Here is a 23,111-nt window from a genome sequence, read left to right on the forward strand (position 1 = left end):
GACTGCAAGGAGATCCAACCAGTCCATTCTAAAGGAGATCAGTCCTGTGTTCATTGGAAGGACTGATGCTAAAGCTGAAACTCCAATACTTGGGCCACCTCATGCGAAGAGTTGACTCATTGGGAAAGACTCTGATGCTGGGAGGGATTGGGGGCAGGAGGAGAAGAGGACGACAGAGGATGAGATGGCTGGATGGCATCACCGACTCTATGGAAATGGGTTTGGGTGAACTCCGGGAGTTGGTGATGGACAGGGAGGCCTGGTGTGCTGCGATTGATGGGATCGCAAAGAGTCGGACACGACTGAGCGACTGAACTGAACTGACTGATGGTAACTCAGGTGGTAAAGCATCCGCCTGCAATGTGGGAGACCCAGGTTTGATCCCTGGGTTGGAAGATTTCCTGGAGAAGGGAATGGCTACCCACTCCAGTATTCTGGCCTGGAGAATTCCACGGACAGAGGAGCTGGCAATCTACAGTCCATGGGGTGGCAAAGAGTCGGACACGACTGAGTGACTAACAGTTTAGTATGGTATATATGACAGTGTTAAGAAAGTAAAGCCCAAGAGGTCTCATCAGAAGGAGAAAAAAAGTTTGTTTTAGTTTTGTTTTGTTTTTTTTTCTTTTTTTGCATTTATATGAGATGACAGATTTTAACTTAACTGTGGTAGTCAGTTCACGGTATATGTAAGCCAATGTGCTGTACTCCTTAAATGATACAGTGCTTTGTGTCAGTTGTATCTCAGAAAACCACGGTGGGGGAAGCAGCTTTATTTTTTTGTGTCACTTTCATTTATTTCTACTTCTACTTTATTTTATTTCTCCCTATTTCCTTGTTTTAGGAATTTATTTTTATTTTGTTCTTATTGTAGGTTTTAGAGGTGAGAGCTTAGATTATTGGCTTTAGACTTGTTCATCTTTTAATGCAAGCACTAAACTTGCATTTAGTGTTGCAAGTTTCTCTCAATACTGCTTCAGCTTTATTCCAGAAATTCTGAATTTTCAGCATATTTGCATATGCTAGTTGAAGCATTTATATGATGGCTGTCTTAAAATTTTTTATCAATTCTCAAGTCTGTCATCTTTGTATTGACAACTATTGATTGTCTTTTTTTTTTCGTTCAGTTTGAGATCTTGATGCTTGGTATGGTGGGTTTTGTGCTTGATCCATAGATTTTTTTTTTGTATTATGTTACGAGACTTTGGACCTTATCTAATTCTATTTTAGCGGGGTGTCTCTGACACTACCCCATCAGGGGTGGGAGGTCTTTTTCAGCACTGTTGGGTGTGAGTGGGGGTTTTAGCTTCCCGTGAGACTTACCCTGCTACCACAGACGTGTAGGGGTGAAGGTGTGGGCCCAGTAGTGCTGGGCCATGGTGGAGGTCCTGACTTTGCACTAGTCCTTCTGTGACACCACCCCAGTGAGGACTGCCTCCCTCCTGCTGGGTGGGGGGGAAGCCCAGGCTCTCTGCTGTCTCTGACACCACTCTGGAGAGGTGTTATGCTCCACATTACAGGCTTTTACTGGCGTGGATGTGAGTGGGGCCACTGATTCTGTTTTCTTTTCCTTTCTGTAGTGTGTTTGGTTGGAGTAGGTAGGTTATTTTCTAGAAGTTTTGTCTTTTTAGGCTGCCCTTTTCCTACTCCTTTGACTAGAGCAAGAAAGCTTTTGTTGGGGGTTTTTATATCTGCACCTGTTAGGACTTCTGGGTTGCTGGCCTTGTCAACTTTGAATCTGAGATATCTGAGGCAAAAATGAAAACTCTGGGAACCTACCTTGTGTTGAACTCCCAAGGTGTCTAGCCAGTCTGCCTTCTTTTTTTTCTCCTGTGTTTGGTTTATTTATGATGTCCAGGATTTGTAGTTTTACTTTGAGGAGGACTAGAAGAACGTAGGAGAAGGCAATGGCACCCCACTCCAGTACTTTTGCCTGGAAAAGCCCATGGACGGAGGAGCCTGGTGGGCTGCAGTCCATGGGGTCGCTAGAGTCGGACACGACTGAGCGACTTCACTTTAACTTTTCACTTTCATGCATTGGAGAAGGAAATGGCAACCCACTCCAGTGTTCTTGCCTGGAGAATCCCAGGGATGGGGAAGCCTGGTGGGCTGCCGTCTCTAGGGTCGCACAGAGTCGGACACGACTGAAGCGACTTAGCAGCAGCAGAAGAACGTATGTCTGCTCTATTTTCTCAGAAGCCGAAGTCTCCTACAAATTGGTCTTTATATTGGAATTAGGACACATCATTTGTTACTCTGAGACTAGTGTTTTCTACCAATGTTTTCTTGTCTTTGGTATTATAGGGTATTTTCAGGTTTATGTGTTAAGTATTTTAATAAGTTTATTTTAATGTAGCTGTATGCCAGGCACTTTTGCTTTTTATTGTTTTAAAGCATGCCTTTATTGTATGTGTTTTAAAATACAATAGGTAAAACTGCTAAGTAAACTTGCTTGCAAAGAGGTCAGTTACCCTCACATTAATCTGTAAGTTCAGAGCAGTCTGTGAGAAATACAGAATTCTGTAAACCTTTGGAAAACATGAATGTGCAGGAAGAGCCATGGCAGTTTTTGTCTTGAGAATTTTGACAGTTTTGACCGGAAAACAGTAATAGAAATAGTATGCCCTTCTCAGTATCCATGGAGACTGTAAAGACATGAAATGAGCTGAGTATGTTATTGGTACAGGAATAATATATATGGAAGACACAGAGTAGAGATTAGTGAGGCCTATTTTATGTGGGCATTTGGCGAATTAGACGCCTGAAATTCATGGGATAAGAGATAGGATGTGCTATGTGCTGAGTTGCTTCATTTGTATCCAGCTCTTTACGACCCTATGACTATAGCCTGCCATCTGTTCATGGGGATTCTCGGGGCAAGAATATTGGAGTAGGTTGCCATGCCCTCCTCCAGAGGATCTTCCTGACCCAGGGATTGAACCTGCATGTCTTAAGTCTCCTGCATTGGCAGGCAGGTTCTTTACCACTAACGTCCCCTGGGAAGGCCAAAGAGGATATTAACAAGTAATTCTTAACTTATTCCTAACTTATATCATATATGAAATTATATATCATATATGAAATTAATTCAGTTGAATTACAGATACAGCACTGAATAGATTCAACTATAGAGTCATCTAAGAAAAAATACATATTTATAATTCCTAGTTTTGGATCATGAATAAAGTATAGGCCATGAGTCATATAGGAAATAGATTTGAACACATAAAAGTATAAAATCCCTGAATGCAGAAAATACCAAGTTTCAGTTTTAAGCAACAGGTTCAGAGAAAATATTTGCACTACCTAAAATAGGAAAAAGCTAATATTTATAACATATAAAATGCTCTTGGGAGTTTTGATAATAAAAAGCTCAGTAGAAAAATGGGGAATATGATCTGAATAGGCAATTTACAAAAGAAGGAAAATAAATAAGTTTTAGTAGTATATAGGGAATTACAAATAAAAACACAATCATTTTACTCTGGGGAGATTGGCAGAGATCTTAAATATTAATAGTAGTGTGTTGATGATGTAGAGAAATGAACATTTTTATGTGGTAGGAGTTCAAGCAATTGCCCTCCTTGGTGGGCAGCCTGACAATGTCTGTCAAAATTTAAACAACATGCCTTTTAACCTATTACCTCTGCCTGTTAGAATCTATGCTGTAGACATACTTGCTCAGGTTTATAAAGCTAAAAGATATTAAAGATTTGAAACAACATATATATGTCTCATGTGACCACAGTTGAGTCATTCAGTTGTGTCCAACTCTTTGCGACCCCATGGACTGCAGCACGCCACGCTTCCTGTCCATCACCAACTCCCGGAGTCTACTCAAACTTATGTTCATCGTGTCAGTGATGCCATCCAACCATCTTAACCTCTGTTGTCCCCTTCTCCTCCTGCCTTCAATCTTTCCCAGCATCAGGGTGTTTTTAAATGAGTCAGTTCTTCGCATCAGTTGGCTAAAGTATTGGAGTTTCAGCCTCAGCATCAGTCCTTTCAATGAATACCCAGGACTGGTCTCCTTCAGGATGGACTGGTTGGATCTCTTTGCAGTCCAAGGGACTCTCAAGAGTCTTCTCCAACACCACAGTTCAAAAGCATCAACTAAGTAGTTATTAAAAGGAATGAGGCTCCTAAAGAGTTTGGTGACAGATCTGTTTATGAATACAAAAATTCTTTGGATATTAAAGTGTGAAAAAACTGCAAAACATTATGTATAGTGTGATCTTATTGAAGAAAAAAATCCTCTGTGGGTATCTGTGGACATGTGAATGAGTATATGGTATTTGCAAAGGCACAGTTAATGGTGTGGAAAGGATACACTATAATAATGAGCTCATTCATGATAAGGGGGTGGAGATGAAAGGAGATTTCATTTTTTACACTCCAACTTAGATTTTTAACTGTTTATGATAGACAAAATTATATACAGAAGTAGGAGACAATAAGATTTTGAACTTCAGTGAACCCATCATCCAGCTTCAGCATTATTAATGTTATATCTTTCTAATTTCATCTCCTTAAATCTTCCCTACCCTGATACTTTTTTCCCGTATTTTTTTTAAAGCAAAACCTAGACTTCAGACCATTTACATATATTTATAGTTGATAAAGTAAGCTTTATGTTAAAATTTTAGTATAATTGTAAGAGCTCTGTCACACCTAACAAAGTTAACTTTGTTGACTTAAAAAAATAAAAAAAATTTTTTTGAACCTAGTTCATGTTCAGTATCCTAGATTCCCTGAAAAATGTCTTTTTGTAGTTAATGTTCAGAACAGAATCCAACAAGGTCCATTTATCATATTTGGTTAATAGGTCTCTTAAATTTGTGTCTCCTCCCCCACACACATTTTTTCATGCAGTTTATTTGTTGAGATTATCAGTTGGACTGTATAATTTCCCTCCTTAGGCATTTGACTGATTCCATCCTTATGGTGTCATTCTCAAAGAATACTTTATTGCCTGTTTTATGCACTTCTTGCTGCACCACATTAAGAGATATCTAATGTCAAGTTTGTTTTCTGTTTAAAAGTGAGATTGATCAGTAGATTTAGTTGTTATCATTGTGGATCTGTTAAAAAGTTCCCTATCACCTTTCACAGGCTTCCCAGATGGGGCAGTGATAAAGAATCCACCTGCCAGTGCAGGAGACTCAGGAGATGTGGATTCGATCTCTGGGTCGGAAAGATCCCCTGGAGGAAGAAACGGCAACCCACTCCAGTATTCATCCCATGGACAGAGGAGCCTGGCGGGCTATAGTCCTTGGGACCGCAAAGCTCAAACGTGACTGGGCACACGCACACATGCACCATCACCTTTCACCAAGTGCTTTGAGCAGCTTGTGATGGTAGTTGGTTAGACTTTCTATCAGGAGTTGCAAAATTATGGATTTTTAATTATTTCATTCTTTCTGTGTTTATTATCCAGAGTTCTTTTCTAACAGTGGTTCTCAAAAACATGGGCCTCTGCAGAATCAGTATCACCTGAATATTTGTTGAAAATGCAAATTATTGGGTCCTGTCCCAGATCTATCTCAGAAACTGTGTCAGTAGGAACCCAGTTATCTGCGTATTAACAGGCCCTCTAAGTGATTCTGAGCATGCTGAAATTTGAGCATTTGTGTATAAGAACTTCCCTTCATCAACCATTGACTCTGGAATACAGTTCACACAGGAAGAAGAGGCTAAATGGCTCATTTCCCCGCCTTTGTCAACTGAATAGCAACCACTTTTTAAAGTATTTTTTATGAACTTACAGATTTTTAGATGATTATGTTTCAGACCATTGAGTCATCTTTTTGATATTCTTCGGTCAATGGCCGTATCCTGGAGTGTTGCCTATGTCCTTTGGATACAACTCTGGTAGGTTTTAAAATAGGTTTCTTGCCAGGAGCCGGCATATTGCATATTGAGTGCATATTGCATATTGAGTGCATATTGCATATTGAGTGCAGCACTTTCCACAGCATCATCTTTCAGGATCTGGAATAGCTCAACTGGAATTCTATCTCTGCCAGGAGCCAGCGTGAGGAACTCCGCCCATGACAAAGGTCATACGCAAAGGCGGGATCGAGCTTCAGGAGTCCCCCTGGAAATTCTCGAGCATCTACCCCCAAAACCAGAGTCTGCCTACTTTCTGCTTTGTGCTTTCACCTACACCTCTGACTTTACGGGGGGCTATCCCCCACTACCTCTCTCTGAAAAAAGAGTTAGCTTACAGTTCCAGTTAATACTTCCTGGGTGTGACAGTGTTTAACCTACAAACTCCTTTGGAAATCCTCTGGCCTGCCTGAATAGGTTTTTCCGGCCACATGTGATTGCTCAGAGCCTCCCAACTGTGAGAGGCAGGAGATGTTCTAAACTGTCTAAACACAGATTCTTTTGAGTAGTTAAAAGATTGATTTGAAATTGTATTGGTGAAGGGATTTTCACTTGTTGGGCCAATGTTTGCTGCTAAGTTTCCATATCCCTTACCTGCTGTGTCCCTGGCAGTGTATTGATTAATATAATTGGTGTAAGTAGTAGCTTTAATGTTTGTAACCTGGGACCCTTGAGTTAATTCTTTTTCTTGTTATAGCCCACCACACCTTTGCTCTATAGGAATGCAGCTTTATCTAATGCTTTTGGAGGGTGGCTCCTGACCAATCACCTTTAGAGAAAAATAAGTTTTCTGAAGAAAGCGTCTTAAAATGTTAACAGGCCTCCGGGCCAGAAGATGATGCAAATCACCTAAGCTTTTGCATATGATAAGTTTGCAGGAAGAAAGCCTGGCTTGCTGCATGACTCTACCCCTTCCCCCATTATCCTCTGTGCATAACTTAAGGTATAAAAACTACTTTGGAAAATAAAGTGCGGGCCTTGTTCACCGAAACTTGGTCTCACCATGTCGTTCTTTCTCTTACCTTCTGGCTGAATTATTCAGCCTCTTTTCTCCACTGAATTTCCTCACTGAGCTATCCTTATTTCAGCCTCTTTTCTCCACTGAATTTCCTCACTGAGCTATCCTCTTTCTATTACTCTTTATATCTTTGATAAATATTTAAATAAATAGGTCACCTATGCCGTCTCTCCTTCAAATAGCCTGGATCAGCCGGGGCTGGACCCCGGCAGGTGGCGCCCGCCTGGCTTGCTGCAGTTTCTTACTTTTATCATGACAAGATGTTACAGGCTCATCTTATGTAGTTCCTGCTTTGGTTAATAAAACACTATTTAGGGATTGTAGTAGGTGTTGATTGATTTTAGTGCATTTTTCTGAGTGCATTTAATTACTTCAACACTTATTTCATTGGTAAATGGGGATAATTACTCTGTAGGGTTGTTTTGAAGATTAAAAGAGATATGTAATTAACTTTTAGAATAGTGCCTAGGTCTTAAGAAACTTAGTATTATTTTAAAGATATTATTTTTAGTAGACCAAAAAAGTTGTAGTTTCAGTTCCACTCTATATGCATAATGTGAACAGTGTGACATGTATTCTTTAGATCTTTTCCATTTTGCATTGTCTTTTATAGTGGTACAGTGGTCTTGGGTGAAGTTTGTGCTTTGGAAGAGCAGCAAGTCCACACTGCTCAGGAGCCCTTTTCAGTATGTGGCTCACGTGCATCATTTAATATATAGCTCAAGTGTTTCCCTGTTATGACAATTCTATTTTGGTAATTCTGAATCCCCTTTAGATTCTTGATCTTCCCCCAAAGTAAAGCTATCTACTGTGTGTGTGGATATGTTTAATTCAATAATATGTCTTAGATCTCTTTCTATATTTGTATATAAATCTATTTCAGTTTTTAATAGCTATAGACTATGGATTATATGAATATATCATGATTTATCTAATTTTGTCTTTTGTGTTGTTTCGTGAATATCCTTCATGGTTTTTTGTGCATTTATGAGAAGATACCACAAGATAAAGTCCTAAAAGGGAAATTTGCAGGGTGAAGGGATTTATGCATTTACATTTTTCATAGGTATTGCCAAATTATTTTTGTAAAAATTCACACTAATTTAAATTTTAATCATGTTTGAAGGTATTTAAAGAGGATAATCTTAACTCATAATCTTGCCAACTTTAGTGTCAGACTTTTGTCTTGATGGCTTTAATTGATTAACATTTATAGTTCTTTGACCTTCCCATTCACACTGTGCTTATTTTTCTGTGGGGTTATGATTTGCAGGAACTCTAGAATGGAGGAAGGGGGAAAGGAAAATATTTAAAGTGAATACATTGAAAATAAAGAGTAGCTGTATCTGTAAGAAAGTTCTTCTTTTCATAATGTGAATTTGAAGTTGAGGTTTCTGAGAATAGTGTAATTGCATTCCCCTTTCAGCTGGGTGAGGTTAAGACCAGAAGCTAAGTTAGTAGAACAAATAATTACAGACATAAAGGTTTAGCCTAAAATTTATTGATTTAGTGAATGTTGAGTAAATTATGACTTAGCTGCTGGACTTGATTCCATAGATTGGTGGATGAGCCTGACAATTGTTACTTTTGATGGAATTAGTTGGGAAGCACAAGATTAAATAAAAACAGTTAAATGGTTGGAATAAATGCTCCATAGGAAAAGTATGAGGTGGCATGAGAGCATATCAGGACTGCCTCACCAGTGTGTGGTGGGTGGTCAGAGAAAAACCAGAGGAACCCGTTTCACTGAGGTCTAAAGCAGGAGTAGGAGTCCAGGAAGTTCGGGCTTGAAGAAGGAATAGTGTTGAGGTGGAGTTAGATCTTTCTGGGCCTTTGGTTGTGTTAAGGATTTAAAATGTATGTGGAGAACAATAGAAAATCTTGGGAAGGATTTTAAGCAAGGGATGGGCTACCAAAAGTCTGAAGCATCCTGACAGTGATACAGGAATACGCCGGCGCTATCCATTTTTCACCCACGTCACCTGTTAAGAAGCAGCTGTCTGTGTCTGACTGAACTCTTTGTCCCATCTGGGATAGATAGAATCCATTCAAGAATCACCTGCTGGTTTTGCATTTTCTGTGGCAAAGAATATTACTAAGTAGCTTCTGCCTTATAACCACCTAGCCATCCATATGAACATGTTTTCTGGTCTGTGAATCAGTTTATCTCGGAAATAAGTGAGGCTGTCCAACAATTAGTACATCTTTAGTAGATTTTTGTTTCAAGATAATGGGTTTTCTCATTTCCTTCTGTAAGAATTGCACTGATACTCATTATTTTGTGTGTATATGTATACATGCATGTGTATGTAATATTTTTTTATTATTTTTTTTGCTGCTTCTCTATATAGAAGACGTCTCTTAGAAAGAAAATTCTTAACGTTTATAGATAAAAAAATGTTTTTAGCTAATTATTGTATTTATCAGCATTATCATCTACTGTGGTTGTAAATTTCAGTCTCCATAAAACAGTGATTAAATTAGGTTATAATATTCTGTATCATATCAAAGCAAGTAGGCATGTGGTCTGAACAGTGTAAGAAAATAAGTAATGATCTTACCATTACCTTGCTGATTATGAAGAAGTAAAACTAGATTTTGAATTCATTATGAATTAGACTAGATGTCATTTCTGTAATCCTTTGGATAGGTTTGTTTCTTTTTCTTAATTTAATAGCCTGGTCTCATCTTTTTGAAGCTTTGTAACTGATCTTTTTTTTGAATTGTTTGTGGGGTTTTTTTTTTATGATTTTTAAAATTTATTTTTGTCGGCTGTGCTGGGTCTTCATTGCCATGCAGGCTTTTCTCTAGTTGCAGAAAGCAGGGGCTACTCTGTAGTTGCTGTGCTTGGACTTCTCATTGTGGTGGCTTCTCTTGTTGCAGAGCATGGGTTCCCCGGTAAGTGCTTCAGTGGTTGCAGCACTTGGGCCCAGGAGTAGTTGTGGCTCCCAGGCTCGTAGCTGTGGTGCTTGGGCTTAGTTGCTTTGAGGCTTGTGGGATCTTCCTGGATCAGGGATCAAATCTGTGTCTCCTGCTTTGACAGGCACATTCTTTACCACTGAGCCACCAGGAAAGCCCTCTTTGTGAATTACTCTGTAACTATTTCTTACTTGTGTGATGAACTGAACTTGCTTTGCCCTTTTTTGAGGTGTATGGCACCCCACTCCAGTACTCTGGCCTGGAAAATCCCATGGATGGAGGAGCCTGGAAGGCTGCAGTCCATGGGGTCGCTGAGGGTCAGATACGACTGAGTGACTTCACTTTCACTTTTCACTTTCATGCATTGGAGAAGGAAATGGCAACCCACTCCAGTGTTCTTGCCTGAAGAATCCCAGGGACGGGGGAGCCTGGTGGGCTGCCGTCTATGGGGTCGCACAGAGTCGGACACGACTGAAGTGACTTAGCAGCAGCAGCTCAACTTTTTAGGTAATACTATGTTTTCACAGATTAGCTCTCAGAATTTAATTATTATTTGTTTTGATGTACCTGTTCATATACAAGGGCCCTGGACAAAGGGCTGTGCTTAGTACCTGTGTATGTGCGCACACATGCTCAGTCACATCCAACTCTCTGCACCCCATAGACTGTAGCCCACCAGGCTCCTCTCTCCTTGGGATTTTACAAGTAGGAATACTGGACTGGGTTGCCATTTCCTTCTCCAAGGGATCTTTCTGACCTAGTGATCAAACACATGTCTCCTGCATCTCCATGAATTCTTTTCCACTGTGCCACCTGCATCATGGGGAATGCCAGGCTGGATGAAGCACAAGCTGGAATCAAGATTGCCGGGATAAATATCAATAACCTCAGATATGCAGATAATACCACCCTTATAGCAGAAAGCAAAGAAGAACTAAAGAGTCTTGATAAAAGTGAAAGAGGAGAGTCAAAAAGTTGACTTAAAACTCAACATTCAAAAAACTTAACATCATGACATCCGGTCCCATCACTTTATGGCAAATAGATGTGGAAACAATGGAAACAGTGAGAGATTTTTTTGGGGCTCCAAAAATCACTGCAGAAGTGACTGCAGCCATGAAATTAAAAGACTCTTGCTCCTTGGAAGAAAGGCTATGACCAACCTAGACAGCATATTAAAAAGCAGAGACGTTACTTTGCCAACAAAGGTCCATCTAGTCAAAGCTACAGTTTTTCCAGTAGTCATGTATGGATGTGAGAGTTGGACTATAAAGAAAGCTGAGCACCAAAGAATTGATGCTTTTGAACTGTGGTGTTGGAGAAGACTCTTGAGAGTCCCTTGGACTGCAAGGAGATCCAACCAGGCCATCCTAGAGGAAATCAGTCCTGAATATTCATTGGAAGGACTAATGCTGAAGCTGAAACTCCAATACTTTGGCCACCTGATGCAAAGAACTGACTTATTTGAAAAGACCCTGATGCTAGGAAAGATTGAAGGCAGGAGGAGAAGGGGACGATAGAGGATGAGATGGTTGGATGGCATCACTGACTCGATGGACATGAGTTTGGGCAAACTGCGGGAGTTGGTGATGGACAGGGCAACCTGGCATGCTACAGTCCATGGGATTGCTAAGAGTCAGACCCGACAGAGCAACTGAACTGAACTGTGCCACCTAGGAAGCTTTATGCTTAGTACCTACAGGAGCTTAAAATTTTGTTTGGTGAGGTGAGATATAAGAAAATGATTTCTCACAATATGTTGACTGGTCCTTATTTGGCTTATGCTTCACTGGTACAAACATAGTAGGGCACACACAGACTAAGTGAAGTGAGGTGAAAGTCACTCAGTCAGATCCGACTCTTTGCCACCCCATGGACTATACAGTCCCTGGATTTCTCCAGGCCGGAATACTGGAGTGGGTAGACTAACTGCGATATAATACTGAGTTTATGGTTGCTGTCAGTGTTGGTATCATGTATCAGTGGAGAGAGAATTTAAAAAAAAGAACTCACGTAGTCACATGACCTATCTTATGCCAGTTTTTATGTTGCAAAGTCCTGATTGAACACGAAAGATTATTTTTGGTCTAAACTCAGCATGGCACACAGCAAATATTAAATAAACATGAGTTAAACTGAATGGAAGATTGGGAAAATTGGTGTCTTTACAGGGAGCCCTATGAACAGTAAAAACATAGGAATTGATTAGGTCAGACCCATTATTTAGCCTTATATTCTGTTGCCAATAGAGTTGTTTCTTTAAGAAATTATGAAATGGCTTGTTTGCCCTGTTGTTAGCTTTGTGTGTTTTAGAAACAATTTATGGATCTGTTATTTACAATTTATAAAAAAATTCATTTGGAAATAGTGTGATTTCTTCTGGAATTGCTTATTGTAAGCAAGTAATTTGTTCCATTAGTTTATTATTTGTTCTACATGAAGTTTTAAATGGCAGTACATTTTTTCCCCCTGAAAATTTGGAGAAGGGTATAATTTATGGCAGTTTCTAGGTAGTTCTCATATTTTGGTGTGGTTTCCACCAGGGAAAAAATGAAAATAATGTCTTGGTATTTGGACCCCATACTATAAAGTTGTGCTCCTGGTACAGAGTTCATCCTTTGGAATATACTGGAAAATGTATGTTGAAATCTTGTAAATTTTTTCTTTAGTGTACACTGCAGAAAATGATTCTGAATTATTTTCAAGAGATTAATCACTCACAAATTTTAAAAATTATAAAATATATACTTGAAAATTTTTGTGGTAAAATAAACATAAGATTGAACACTTTAATCATTTTTAAGTGTGAAGTTTTAGTGGTATTAAGTATATTTATACTGTTGTGCAACTGTCATTAACATACATCTCTAGAACTCTTTTCGTCTTATAAAACTGGAACTCTATCCCCATTAAACAGTAATTCTCTGTATCTTCCTCTTCTTAGCCCCTGACAGCCCCCGTTCTACTTTGTCTATGAATTTGATTATTCTAAGTACCTGATATATAAGTACCTGATATAAATGCAGTCATACAGTGTATGTCTTTTTGTGGCAGGCTTGTTTACTTAACATAACGTGCTCTGTGTGTGCTTAGTCGCTCAGTCACGTCTGACTCTTTGTGACCCCATGGACTGTAGCCCGCCAGGCTCCACTGTCCATGGGGATTCTCCAGGCAAGAATACTGGAGTGGGTTGCCATGCCCTCCTCCAGGGGATCGTCCCATCTCAGGGATGGAACCCAGGTCTCACTCACTGCAGGTGTATTCTTTACTGTCTGAGCATTGTAGCTCGTGTCAGAATGTTCTTTCTTTTTCAGACCGAGTAGTAGTCTATTCGTATTTATATACCACATTTTGCTTACCCATTCCTCTATTGACAGACACTTGGATTATTTCACCTTTTAGCTGTTGTGAATAATACTGTTAACATTCTGAAACATTTTGGTTGAGTTGCTGTTAAATCTTCTCAAAAAGTCATACCCACTTTCATTTATGACAGGAGGCATAGTCCAGTTGTTAATGTTAAGAGGAAATGCTTTGGAGTTGGACTTTTAGAATTCAAATCATGACTGATCTCTTCCTGGCTGCTTTACTGCGGGCAGATAACCTTTTTGATGTCTATTTTTGTTCAACTGCCAAATGCAAATAATAATGATACTTTACATTATTTGGGTTAAATTAGGTTTTATATATATATTAAGGTGCTAAAAACAAATTTGAGTATTTAAATTCTTTTTGATGTCAAGATTGCAAATACTTGGATTAATACTTTTAATATTTAGATTAAATAAGGCCTTTTGTTTGTGTGAGGTTTTCTGTGGGCAAAGGTTAGGATTTTTTTTGTTTTTTTTTAACGATAAGGTTGAATACTGGAAATTTACTATTATAATCTTCATAGGAAAGGGTCTTGGTATCTAATCAGTTGTCCTCTATGGTTTAGCTGACCAGACAAGAGCCAGAAGTATTAGAAGTTGGTCTCTGTTATTACCATGTCTCCCTTTATCTTTATTCTGTGCCAGCAACTTTCAAAAGCCCAGTAATTGGTAGACTGCAGTCAATGGGCACTACAGGTTTGTAAGGTCTGATCAGTGGTGACTCAATATTTTACAGTCTCTAAAAGAAAAATGTGAACTCAAAAGTGGCTTAAATTTTATATTAAATACTCATATCTTGAGGACTAAATGCTATCTGGCCAAATATTTGCCTTAAATCCAATAAACTGGCCCACGTGAATAGTACACTGGATTATCAGTCCTTAGAGTAAGTCCCCTACACCAGCGTAATGTGGATGTCACAAAGTATGCTGTTCGTGAATATAATTGTACAACTTTGAATGATTCTAATTCTAGTAAAATACTACTGTGAAAATAGTATAAGAGGTTGTGTTCAACTAGTTTTTCCACATATATATATATATGAATTTTAAGTCATATTCAGTACTTTTATGCCACTTAACATTTAATCAGTAAAAATGTATTCTGGTTATCGTACCCACAGAATATTGTGAGTAGGGGTGTATTTTTGTGTATTTGTGTATTTGTCAAGTGTATTTGTCAAGATAAATCAGTTATTTAAGGACATGTAATCCAAAATGGGAGGACATCTAAACTTTGTCTACTTGGTTTCTCTAACATTTACTCTGTTAGCTTGACAAATATTTATTTCGTAAGTGAAAAAATCTGTAATTGATCGAAGTAATGCCTCTTTCAACCTGGCTTACATTTTGTTCTCTTTTGTTTCATGGTAACTTAATGATTGATTTTTAAATCAGTATATGTATTGTCAATAAAATAGTCATAAGTTCAGTTAAGATTTAAGGTACCATTTTAATAACATGACCAATCACCATCTTATTTTAAGTGGCTGTATTTCATGTAGTGTTTAATAGCTTTAATAAAATTTGGTACAGAATAGTCACAGAAATACATTTTTACACAGATGTGATGATTTCCATGTATAAAACTTAATTTGTAACTAATGATAAGATAACCAATCAAAGATAAATGGTTTAGATGACTTAGTAAAACTGTAAGGAAATATTGGCTACCTCTGCCTCATGAGTTCTCTTTTTTCTCTCATGTGAGTGATCTTCAGAAACAATAGAGTAGTTATCCCTTAAAGAATATTGGCTTGCTGAATTTAGCAGTAGAATGAGAAGCTAGGGTTGAACCTAATATACAAAGGCTAGTAAGTTTGTTGTAGTTCTCAAACTGCTTAATTTCAGTTATTGAGAAAATTTGTCTCAGTTAAGTTGAGGGTATTTTAATTAGTTTGTTTGTTTTTTTTTTTTTCCAGCCAAACCGAACAGGAAGCTTACTTTTCTCTACCTAGCTAATGATGTCATTCAGAACAGCAAAAGGAAGGGGCCAGAGTTTACAAAAGATTTTGCACCAGTTATAGTGGAGGCTTTTAAGCATGTTTCAAGGTATGATAATTGTTTTGGGTACTAGGTAATCTGTTGTAAATGTCTAATATGTCCTTTTGCTAAAACTTATCTTAAGACATTAAAATAAAAAAATAAGTTGTATTTCTTTGAAGTTTTCATTTGAGAAGACTTACCAGTGATGGCATTTATAAATGTGTTAAATACCTGTGTGAAGGAAAAGGTTTTGCTTAGGTGGGCATTTGGAGTTCACCTGTTTCTTTAGTGACCAAAAGCAACTGCCATATTGAAATGAAGTTTATTAAGAGTGAGTAAGTGTGTTGAATTGAAAATTTGTGTGCTTATAATGATCAATCTTCCAACTAGTATTTCTGGAAAAACTTACCCCTTTCTGTCGTATTGCATATAATGATTTTAATGTTTTCTGGTGTGTGGGTATATGTCACAACATTTTTAAATGCTTTGTTAATACAGAATATTTAAAATAATCACAAGCCTGTTGAAAATTTTGCTATAGAAAAATTCTGAAGGTAGAAGTCTGTGCATTTAAAATGCTTATTTCCAAATATTATATGTAGATATTTGGTAGATTACTGGGTAAACATTGGGGTAGGCAATTACATCAGTCTAATTTGTAGAATTCAGTGGTGAATGATGATCTGTGTTGAATGAATGATTTAAGAATGAAAATATACTCACCACATGCCCTAAAGTTTAGTCACAGTAGATTTTTTTTTTTTTTTTAAGAATTACAGAGTGTGAAACACTGCTGTATGTTGCTTTCTTAAATTAATATTATTTATCCTTCAATTTAGATACTGTCTATTACCATCTTTTCAGGTGCTGGTGTTTCTTAGAATTTAGTCCAAGGCCTCCTGGTGTCATATTCTTTACTAGCCCTCTGGGTGATTTCGTACATTTCATATATTTAGTTATTATCCACACCCTAATAGCTAATAATCTTTGTTCCAGTCCAGTGTTTTTCCTTTTATTCTTGTAGGTATATCCAGTTGCCTGTTGATTTCTAGTTGTATGCTTCCACACATCTGAGACTTAACTGTGTCTCTTAGTGAATTCACAATATCCTTCCTCCCTGTCAAACTTTCCTTCTCTACGTTCACTTTCTTGATGAATGGCAACTTCATCTATCCTGATGCCCCTGTGAAAAATTAGGTTTATTGGGAACTCTCTGTGATACCGTGATTTATAATGTATCACACTGTCCTTTCTCCTTCACTCGCTTTATCCCATATAGTACATATAGTTCTCTTGGTTCTTAGGCTTCCTGTCATTCCAGTTACCATAATGTCATTTCTGTATAATTGCAGTAGCCTCCAGTGTTGTTTAATCCATCTAGGAAACTGTAGCCATAGTTGTAGAACGGACTATAACAGTCTTTTGTCTTTGAGTGGTTCTCGTTTCTCTAGAAGTCAGGTCTGAAGTCCTGAGTAAGCCTTCAGGTGTTCCTTCCCTGGCCCAGTCTACTTCTTCAGACTTGCTCACATTTCTCCTCTTCCTCCCCGCCGCCTCCCCACACACTGTAGTTTATGTAGTTTAAGTTAACTAAACTTTTAGTTATCTCTGGCTTGGGCTTTTTTTATTTATTGCCTTTTCCTAATATTCCATAAAATATTTATTGACCATCTACTTTGTGCTGGTCAGTGAGGATACAATAGTGAAGGAACTATAAAGTTCTGTTCTAGTGGAGCTTAAATTTCAGTGGATAACAGAATAATACAACTGAATATATCTAAAAATGTCAAAAAAAAGAGAGATAAGTACTACGAAGAAACATAAAGCAGGGAAGAAGCTCGAGAGTGTGATGACACTTATTTCATGAGGTAAGGATTGACAGTTTGGGGGAACAGAGACTGAAGGGAGGGATGAAAGGGGCCATTTGACTAGCAGGAAAGGATCCTGGGTAGAGAAAACTCGAGGCAGACACAGTGAGACAGCCATGTGCTGGGCATATTTGAGGATCAGCAAGATTTGTATTTAGGAAATGTGGTCTAAGAGGTAGCCAGGAAACAGAACGTGCCCAGTTTGTGGCCCAGGGTAAACAAAGTCTTTGCTTTTTTCCTTGGTATAATTAGTGGTTCTTAGAGGACTGAGAGCAGTATGAAATGATTTACCTTAGTAGAGAATAGGATGAAGGAGTAGAGCCTGGGAAACCAATGAAAAGGCTGTTACAAAAATCCAGTCAGGAGATCATAGTGGTTCAGTCTCCAGTGGGAGTGGTGAAGGTGCTGGGAAGTGGTTGGGAGTACGCTGTTTCCCACTTCTGTGTGTCCAGTCTTCAGAATTCAGAATAAATATATCATTTTTTCAAATACTCTTCCTCCCATGCCTTTCCTTATCTCCCTTGAATTGGGCCATGTCTCTGTTAAACCCATCTTTAACGCTCTGTTCTCTTTTGTGGCTCTTACAAATAACAGCTGCCGTAAAGCTCCATTTGTATCTCCATTGTCAGAGATCATACATTGATCAGTAAATATTTATTAAATAAGCCTCAAAATCACCTATTGGCAGTCTTCTTAGCTTTATGTTCAGCCCCCGTTAAGTTAGAGATACTTTCTTGATAACCCCTTGTCACCAGTACTAGCACTTTCGTCATTCTTTTTTAATTTTTTGCTCAGTAGTATGTCTCTGAGTTCTTTAAGGGAAGCAGAGAGTATGTCTGTCTTGGTCACTTCACCCTTGAACTGCTGGTCACATAGTGAAACTTAGTAAACATTTGGGCAGCTTTTTTCAGGGAATGGGTGACCATTGTATTTAAAATCACCATTATCTTTGCAATGGCAACTGTGCATTTTACTGTTAATGTTTTTATCTTCTCCTTAGTGAAACTGATGAAAGTTGTAAGAAGCACCTTGGAAGAGTGCTATCTATTTGGGAAGAAAGGTCTGTTTATGAAAATGATGTATTAGAACAACTTAAGCAAGCTCTTTGTAAGTATATAATCTTTTATCATTCTCTCTTCATTGAAATGTGTTCTCTCATTAAAAGTTAAATGTTCTTTCATCTCAGATGGTGACAAGAAGCCTAGGAAGCGAACATATGAGCAGATAAAGGTGGATGAGAATGAAAACTGTTCCTCTCTAGGATCTCCAAGTGAACCACCACAGGTAGCAGTTTTTCTCTGTTGAGGGAGTTACATTTCTAGTATTTCATGTAGCCATCAAGCTTTACTAATTTTGCTATTTTATTTCTGTAAATTGACTTATAATTCTGGGTACAGGAAACAAGCTATGTGAATAAGTCTTATTTTCTGATTAACCACTTATGTTTAATGTGTGTTGTATATTAGGCAATTATATTTCACATAAAAAGTATTTGATTGCTAGGTATAATTAGATCTGGTGAGATATCCACCATTTCAACAGTTTTTTTTTTTTTTTAATAAAATGTAAGACTATTTTAATGTTAAGTATGCTAAAAATTCCATGCATAGAGATAAACAATCTTTTTAAGTATTATTGCTTTTAAATGTGTAAAAATGCATGTTAGAGTTAACAAGTATGTATTCATATAGTTTTGTGTAACCATATGGAACCATGTAGTTCCGTGGTAAAATCAGATGAATTAGAATCATTATCTTAATACTCCATGTCCTCCCAGATTGGTACAGTATAGCATTTTCTAACCATCAGATGATTCCAAAAAGACATTTTTACCTTAATTATGTGGGCATTGAGTCTTAAAGCTTCCTCCTTCTATGTTTCAAACATATAGGAGGGACAGATAGAATTTTAAAGGAGAAAATGAAGACATAGCCATACTCTTAAAACAAGGTAAATATCTTCATGGGCTACAAATGGTACAGAAACGTAACTCAGTATGTGAGCCAGAATGTGGTTCCTGCTGAGCTTTTGAAGCAGATGTGGTTTGCAGGAATTAGTACCCTGTAGAGTAATAAGAGGAGAAGGCAATGGCAACCCACTCCAGTACTCTTGCCTGGAAAATCCCATGGACGGAGGAGCCTGGTGGGCTGCAGTCCATGTGATCGCTAAGAGTCGGACATGACTGAGCGACTTCACTTGCACTTTTCACTTTCATGCATTGGAGGAGGAAATGGCAACCCACTCCAATATTCTTGCCTGGAGAATCCCAGGGACAGAGGAGCCTGGTGGGCTGCCATCTATGGGGTTGCACAGAGTCCGACACGACTGAAGTGACTTGGCAGTAGCAGCAGCAGAGTAATAAAAACTTGAGTGCTCCATGGACTTGGAGACCTGGACTGAAACTCACTCCAAGAACAGTATTTTATTCCAGTTTTAATTAAAGGGTCTGACCCTTTCCGGTTCTCCCTGATGAAAGAGTAACCTAAGTTGTACTTCTAGGAGTTTCTGACGTGACTCTTCCCTAGTGCTTGTTGTATACAGTGCAATTGCTTTTGGCTTTATAATGACCATTTTCTGGTTAGTTGTATTGCTTAATTCTCAATGGTTCAGAATGGCAAAGATTTCTCTTTATAGGATCTAATCATTTCCTTCTCCTCTGTCAGGAAGTCCTAGGCTAATGTTGTTTCCGTTTGCTTTCTTCATGTAGGAGTGTGAAGGTGTAATGAGAGTAGTTTGTAATTAAAGCACGCATACATTGTCAAAACCATAAAGCCAGGTTTCTTCTTAGAAATCCAGAAAATTTTAGAACTTGCTAAATCTGATTAAAAAATAATAATGATGTAAGGTATTTGGGGCATCATGAGAAACAAGCTTCCTTGTCATGTCATTGCTCTTAAGCTCACTTTCATTGTAGTGGGGAAATATAACAGAATACTTTTTTTTTTAATATTTGGATTTTAAAAACAGTAGTGAGTTAAAAGCACACTGGGGATGGTATATTTCTTACTAGGTTCCATTAATTCTAATCATGTTTGATTATTTGCTGTATGCTAGACCCCAGTAGTAACTTTTTGTAAGGGGATAGCTTAAAGAAAAATTCGAAACTGGCTGTCAGTGTCATCTAAATATATACAGAGTTGATAATATCCTACACTTTTCATATATGTGTATAATTTCTTAGTGTTCCAGAATATCTAGGCTTAGAGATGAAAAAAAGAAAAAACGTAAAAGGATGTAGATGGGAATGGAGACTAGGAAAAAGAAAATTTACTCAGTTTTCTTTGGAATAATTTTAGGGATGTTATGAATTATGAAATATCAGCAAAGACTTGCCCATCCCTCCTAATTATAGCTGGTATGAAAACAGTGCAACGAAAATATTGATGTTAAATGCTGATTAAGCATTATATAAATATAAGTCACCAGACATATGGAACTTTGTAATATTTTAATGATCTTAGTAACAAACCATAGAATAATTGAAGATATCATATGTGAACATATATATTCCAAAAGTGCATTTCTCTTATGCTTTAATTACTTCATTGGGAGATGGAATTTGGGGGGCTCTTCTGTGTTATGATAGATGATGATTTGTATTTTCCACCCCCCTATATCTAATTTAATACTAGAAATTCTTATGTATTAATGTATTAATTAATTAATTAATCTATGTATTAGTATAATGATAATACAATGAATATGTCATTCATAAAACTTGTATTCTCCAGGTTGAAGTTATAGCCTGCCTTCCGTCTTACCACTGTATATATTTGGCTTACAAATGAATCACATCATTTTAATAGTCAAATAGTCAGATTAAGGAATATGAATGAATTTTAAGTCTTTTATATTTGTTTAAGCTTTGCTAATTTTGGTTCTAAAGTTGTATAACTTTTTAGACTCTAGATCTCGTTAGAGCATTGCAAGATCTAGAAAATGCAGCTTCTGGTGATGCAGCAGTTCATCAAAGGATAGCTTCTTTGCCTGTTGAAGTTCAAGAAGTATCCCTTCTAGATAAAATAACAGGTAAGAAGAGCAAGTCAGATCTGAACTTTTCAGGGGGGTAGGGTAAAGAAACAGCATATGGCATTGTTTTTGTTGTGTAATACTTTTGTTATCCTGTGCTTTTCTTAGATAAAGAGTCTGGAGAAAGACTTTCTAAAATGGTAGAGGATGCTTGTATGTTGCTGGCAGACTACAACGGCAGGTTGGCGGCTGAAATAGATGATAGGAAGCAGCTCACTCGAATGTTAGCAGATTTTCTTCGTTGTCAAAAGGAAGCCCTTGCAGAGAAAGAGCATAAATTGGAAGTGCGTAACCTTTTCCTTATTTAGTGCTTATTTGTTAAATTTATTTTTGGAAGGAGCTTTAAAATAGCTTAATATCCCTGCACGTTTTGCACTTTTAGAACATAGACCCCTTTAGACAATGGCCCAGGTAAGCTATTCCAATTAAGCTACATTAATTGGTTTTTTACTTGAACCAAATCAGTCTGCCTAAGAAAATTTAGAGATTTGGAATGATCAAAAACTGGTTGTGTTTTTAAATTACTCATGTGAAATTCCAGTAGTAGTAATTCATCTTATGCTTAATAACAAAAATAATGGGAAAATAGCAGTTAGCATAAAGTCTGGTCTTAGCTACAGTAAATTATGGTTGGACTTAATTCCTGTTCTGAGTACATGCAGTCTTTTGGGTATATGATTAAGAAATAAAGACTTTTTGTTATGGTTATGCCGGTCCCCAGTTTCCCTATTCCTGAGCAGTTTATTATTTTTGCTTAGGAAGGTAGTCTTCAGGTTACCTCATTATTCCATTCTTGAATCTTAACATATTTCTACTCCACTCTCGGGTTGGACACCCCCCCCTTAAGTGGAAGGTTATTGCTTCTTTAAATTGAATGATAATTGATACTGTTGACAAAAAGTCTGGAGGTGCAGGGATTAAAAGAAGAAACTCAAATTTCCTTTGAGCAGAGTAACCATTGCCAGGGGTAGGGAATGAACCAGATTTGATTTTATTTAACAGAATCTTTAATTTGATTAGTTCTTGTTAAAATTGTTTGCTGCTATAATAATTTCTTTTTCTAATACATAGAATTTCTAATGTCTGGATCCCTTTTTTAAGACGGTCCTCTTTAAATTTCTAGGTATGTTATGATGCTGCATCTGTTAAGTTGCTTTTATTTATTAGAGTTTAGTTCTTGTTTCAGCAGTCTCTAATTGTGCCAAAGATGATTACCATTTCTACCTGTGATTGCAGTTGACTAAGTACCAGCATCAGAACTCTCCCACCCTGTATTGTCAGCACTGTGTAGCATTACCCCTTTTCAGTCTGCCCCTCCTCTGCTCACACTTACACACTCAAAACATAGTTGTTGGCATTTTGCTCACCTTTAGAGAGGTTGCCCAGTTTTACATAGAACAGATAGAATTTTCCAAAAAATAAGTTTGATAATTAACTTACTGATTTTTGATCTTGTGATGGAACTTCAGCCTTAAACACACTGTTACTTGTTTTACTGTTAGCAGAATTAAGGGTAAGTAATGACATGTAATTTTTGTCTTTAGTCTTTGGTATGGTGTTTTTAACTTCTATTGAGCTTCTGTTGCAGGTATTGGACATGGGCGTATCTTCTAATGATGTCATCAACCTTAGCATTTTCTTCCTGCTAAAAATAAATATCAAACTCCAAAGCCTGAATTGTCTCATGTTTTTGAAAATTGAAGACTGAAACTTCATTATTCCACTTCATACTGCTTTCCCACTTAAACTGGTTATATATCACTGGTTACAAAAGTAGCATTTATGTTTGAAATGTCTAGAAAAATGATAAGATCCCATCCGACCTAACCCCCTCTTATCCCAGTGCCTTCCAGGAAGCCAGATTTCATGACTGACAATTACAGGTAGTGAGGCTGATGATAATAATGGCAGTGAAATTTACCATATGTCAGGTGCTATTCTAAGCACTTCACGTATATCAACTGATTTAATCCTGTGTAGCAGGAAACGTTATTATACGAATTTTATAAATGAAATGGAAGGAGATTAAATAATTTGT

The 23,111-nt window shown here is 37.6% G+C and overlaps 1 protein-coding gene across 4 annotated transcripts in view; it reads left to right on the forward strand.

Annotated features, from left to right (window-relative positions):
• The window catches only part of RPRD1A (regulation of nuclear pre-mRNA domain containing 1A), a 68,570-nt gene that overhangs the window by 13,879 nt on the left and 31,580 nt on the right, over positions 1-23,111 (forward strand). For 3 of the 4 annotated variants that reach the window (XM_027526341.1, XM_027526342.1, XM_027526344.1), the window contains exons 2-6: positions 15,116-15,245; positions 18,045-18,151; positions 18,231-18,328; positions 20,947-21,073; positions 21,182-21,357. In XM_027526341.1, the coding sequence (XP_027382142.1) occupies positions 15,116-15,245; positions 18,045-18,151; positions 18,231-18,328; positions 20,947-21,073; positions 21,182-21,357 (638 nt within the window). Of the gene's footprint in view, positions 1-15,115; positions 15,246-18,044; positions 18,152-18,230; positions 18,329-20,946; positions 21,074-21,181; positions 21,358-22,661; positions 22,797-23,111 lie in introns of those variants that run through there. The other variant, XM_027526343.1, reaches the window with a different exon arrangement.

Source organism: Bos indicus x Bos taurus, chromosome 24, assembly GCF_003369695.1.
Source record: "Bos indicus x Bos taurus breed Angus x Brahman F1 hybrid chromosome 24, Bos_hybrid_MaternalHap_v2.0, whole genome shotgun sequence".
Taxonomy (NCBI): Eukaryota; Metazoa; Chordata; class Mammalia; order Artiodactyla; family Bovidae; genus Bos; species Bos indicus x Bos taurus.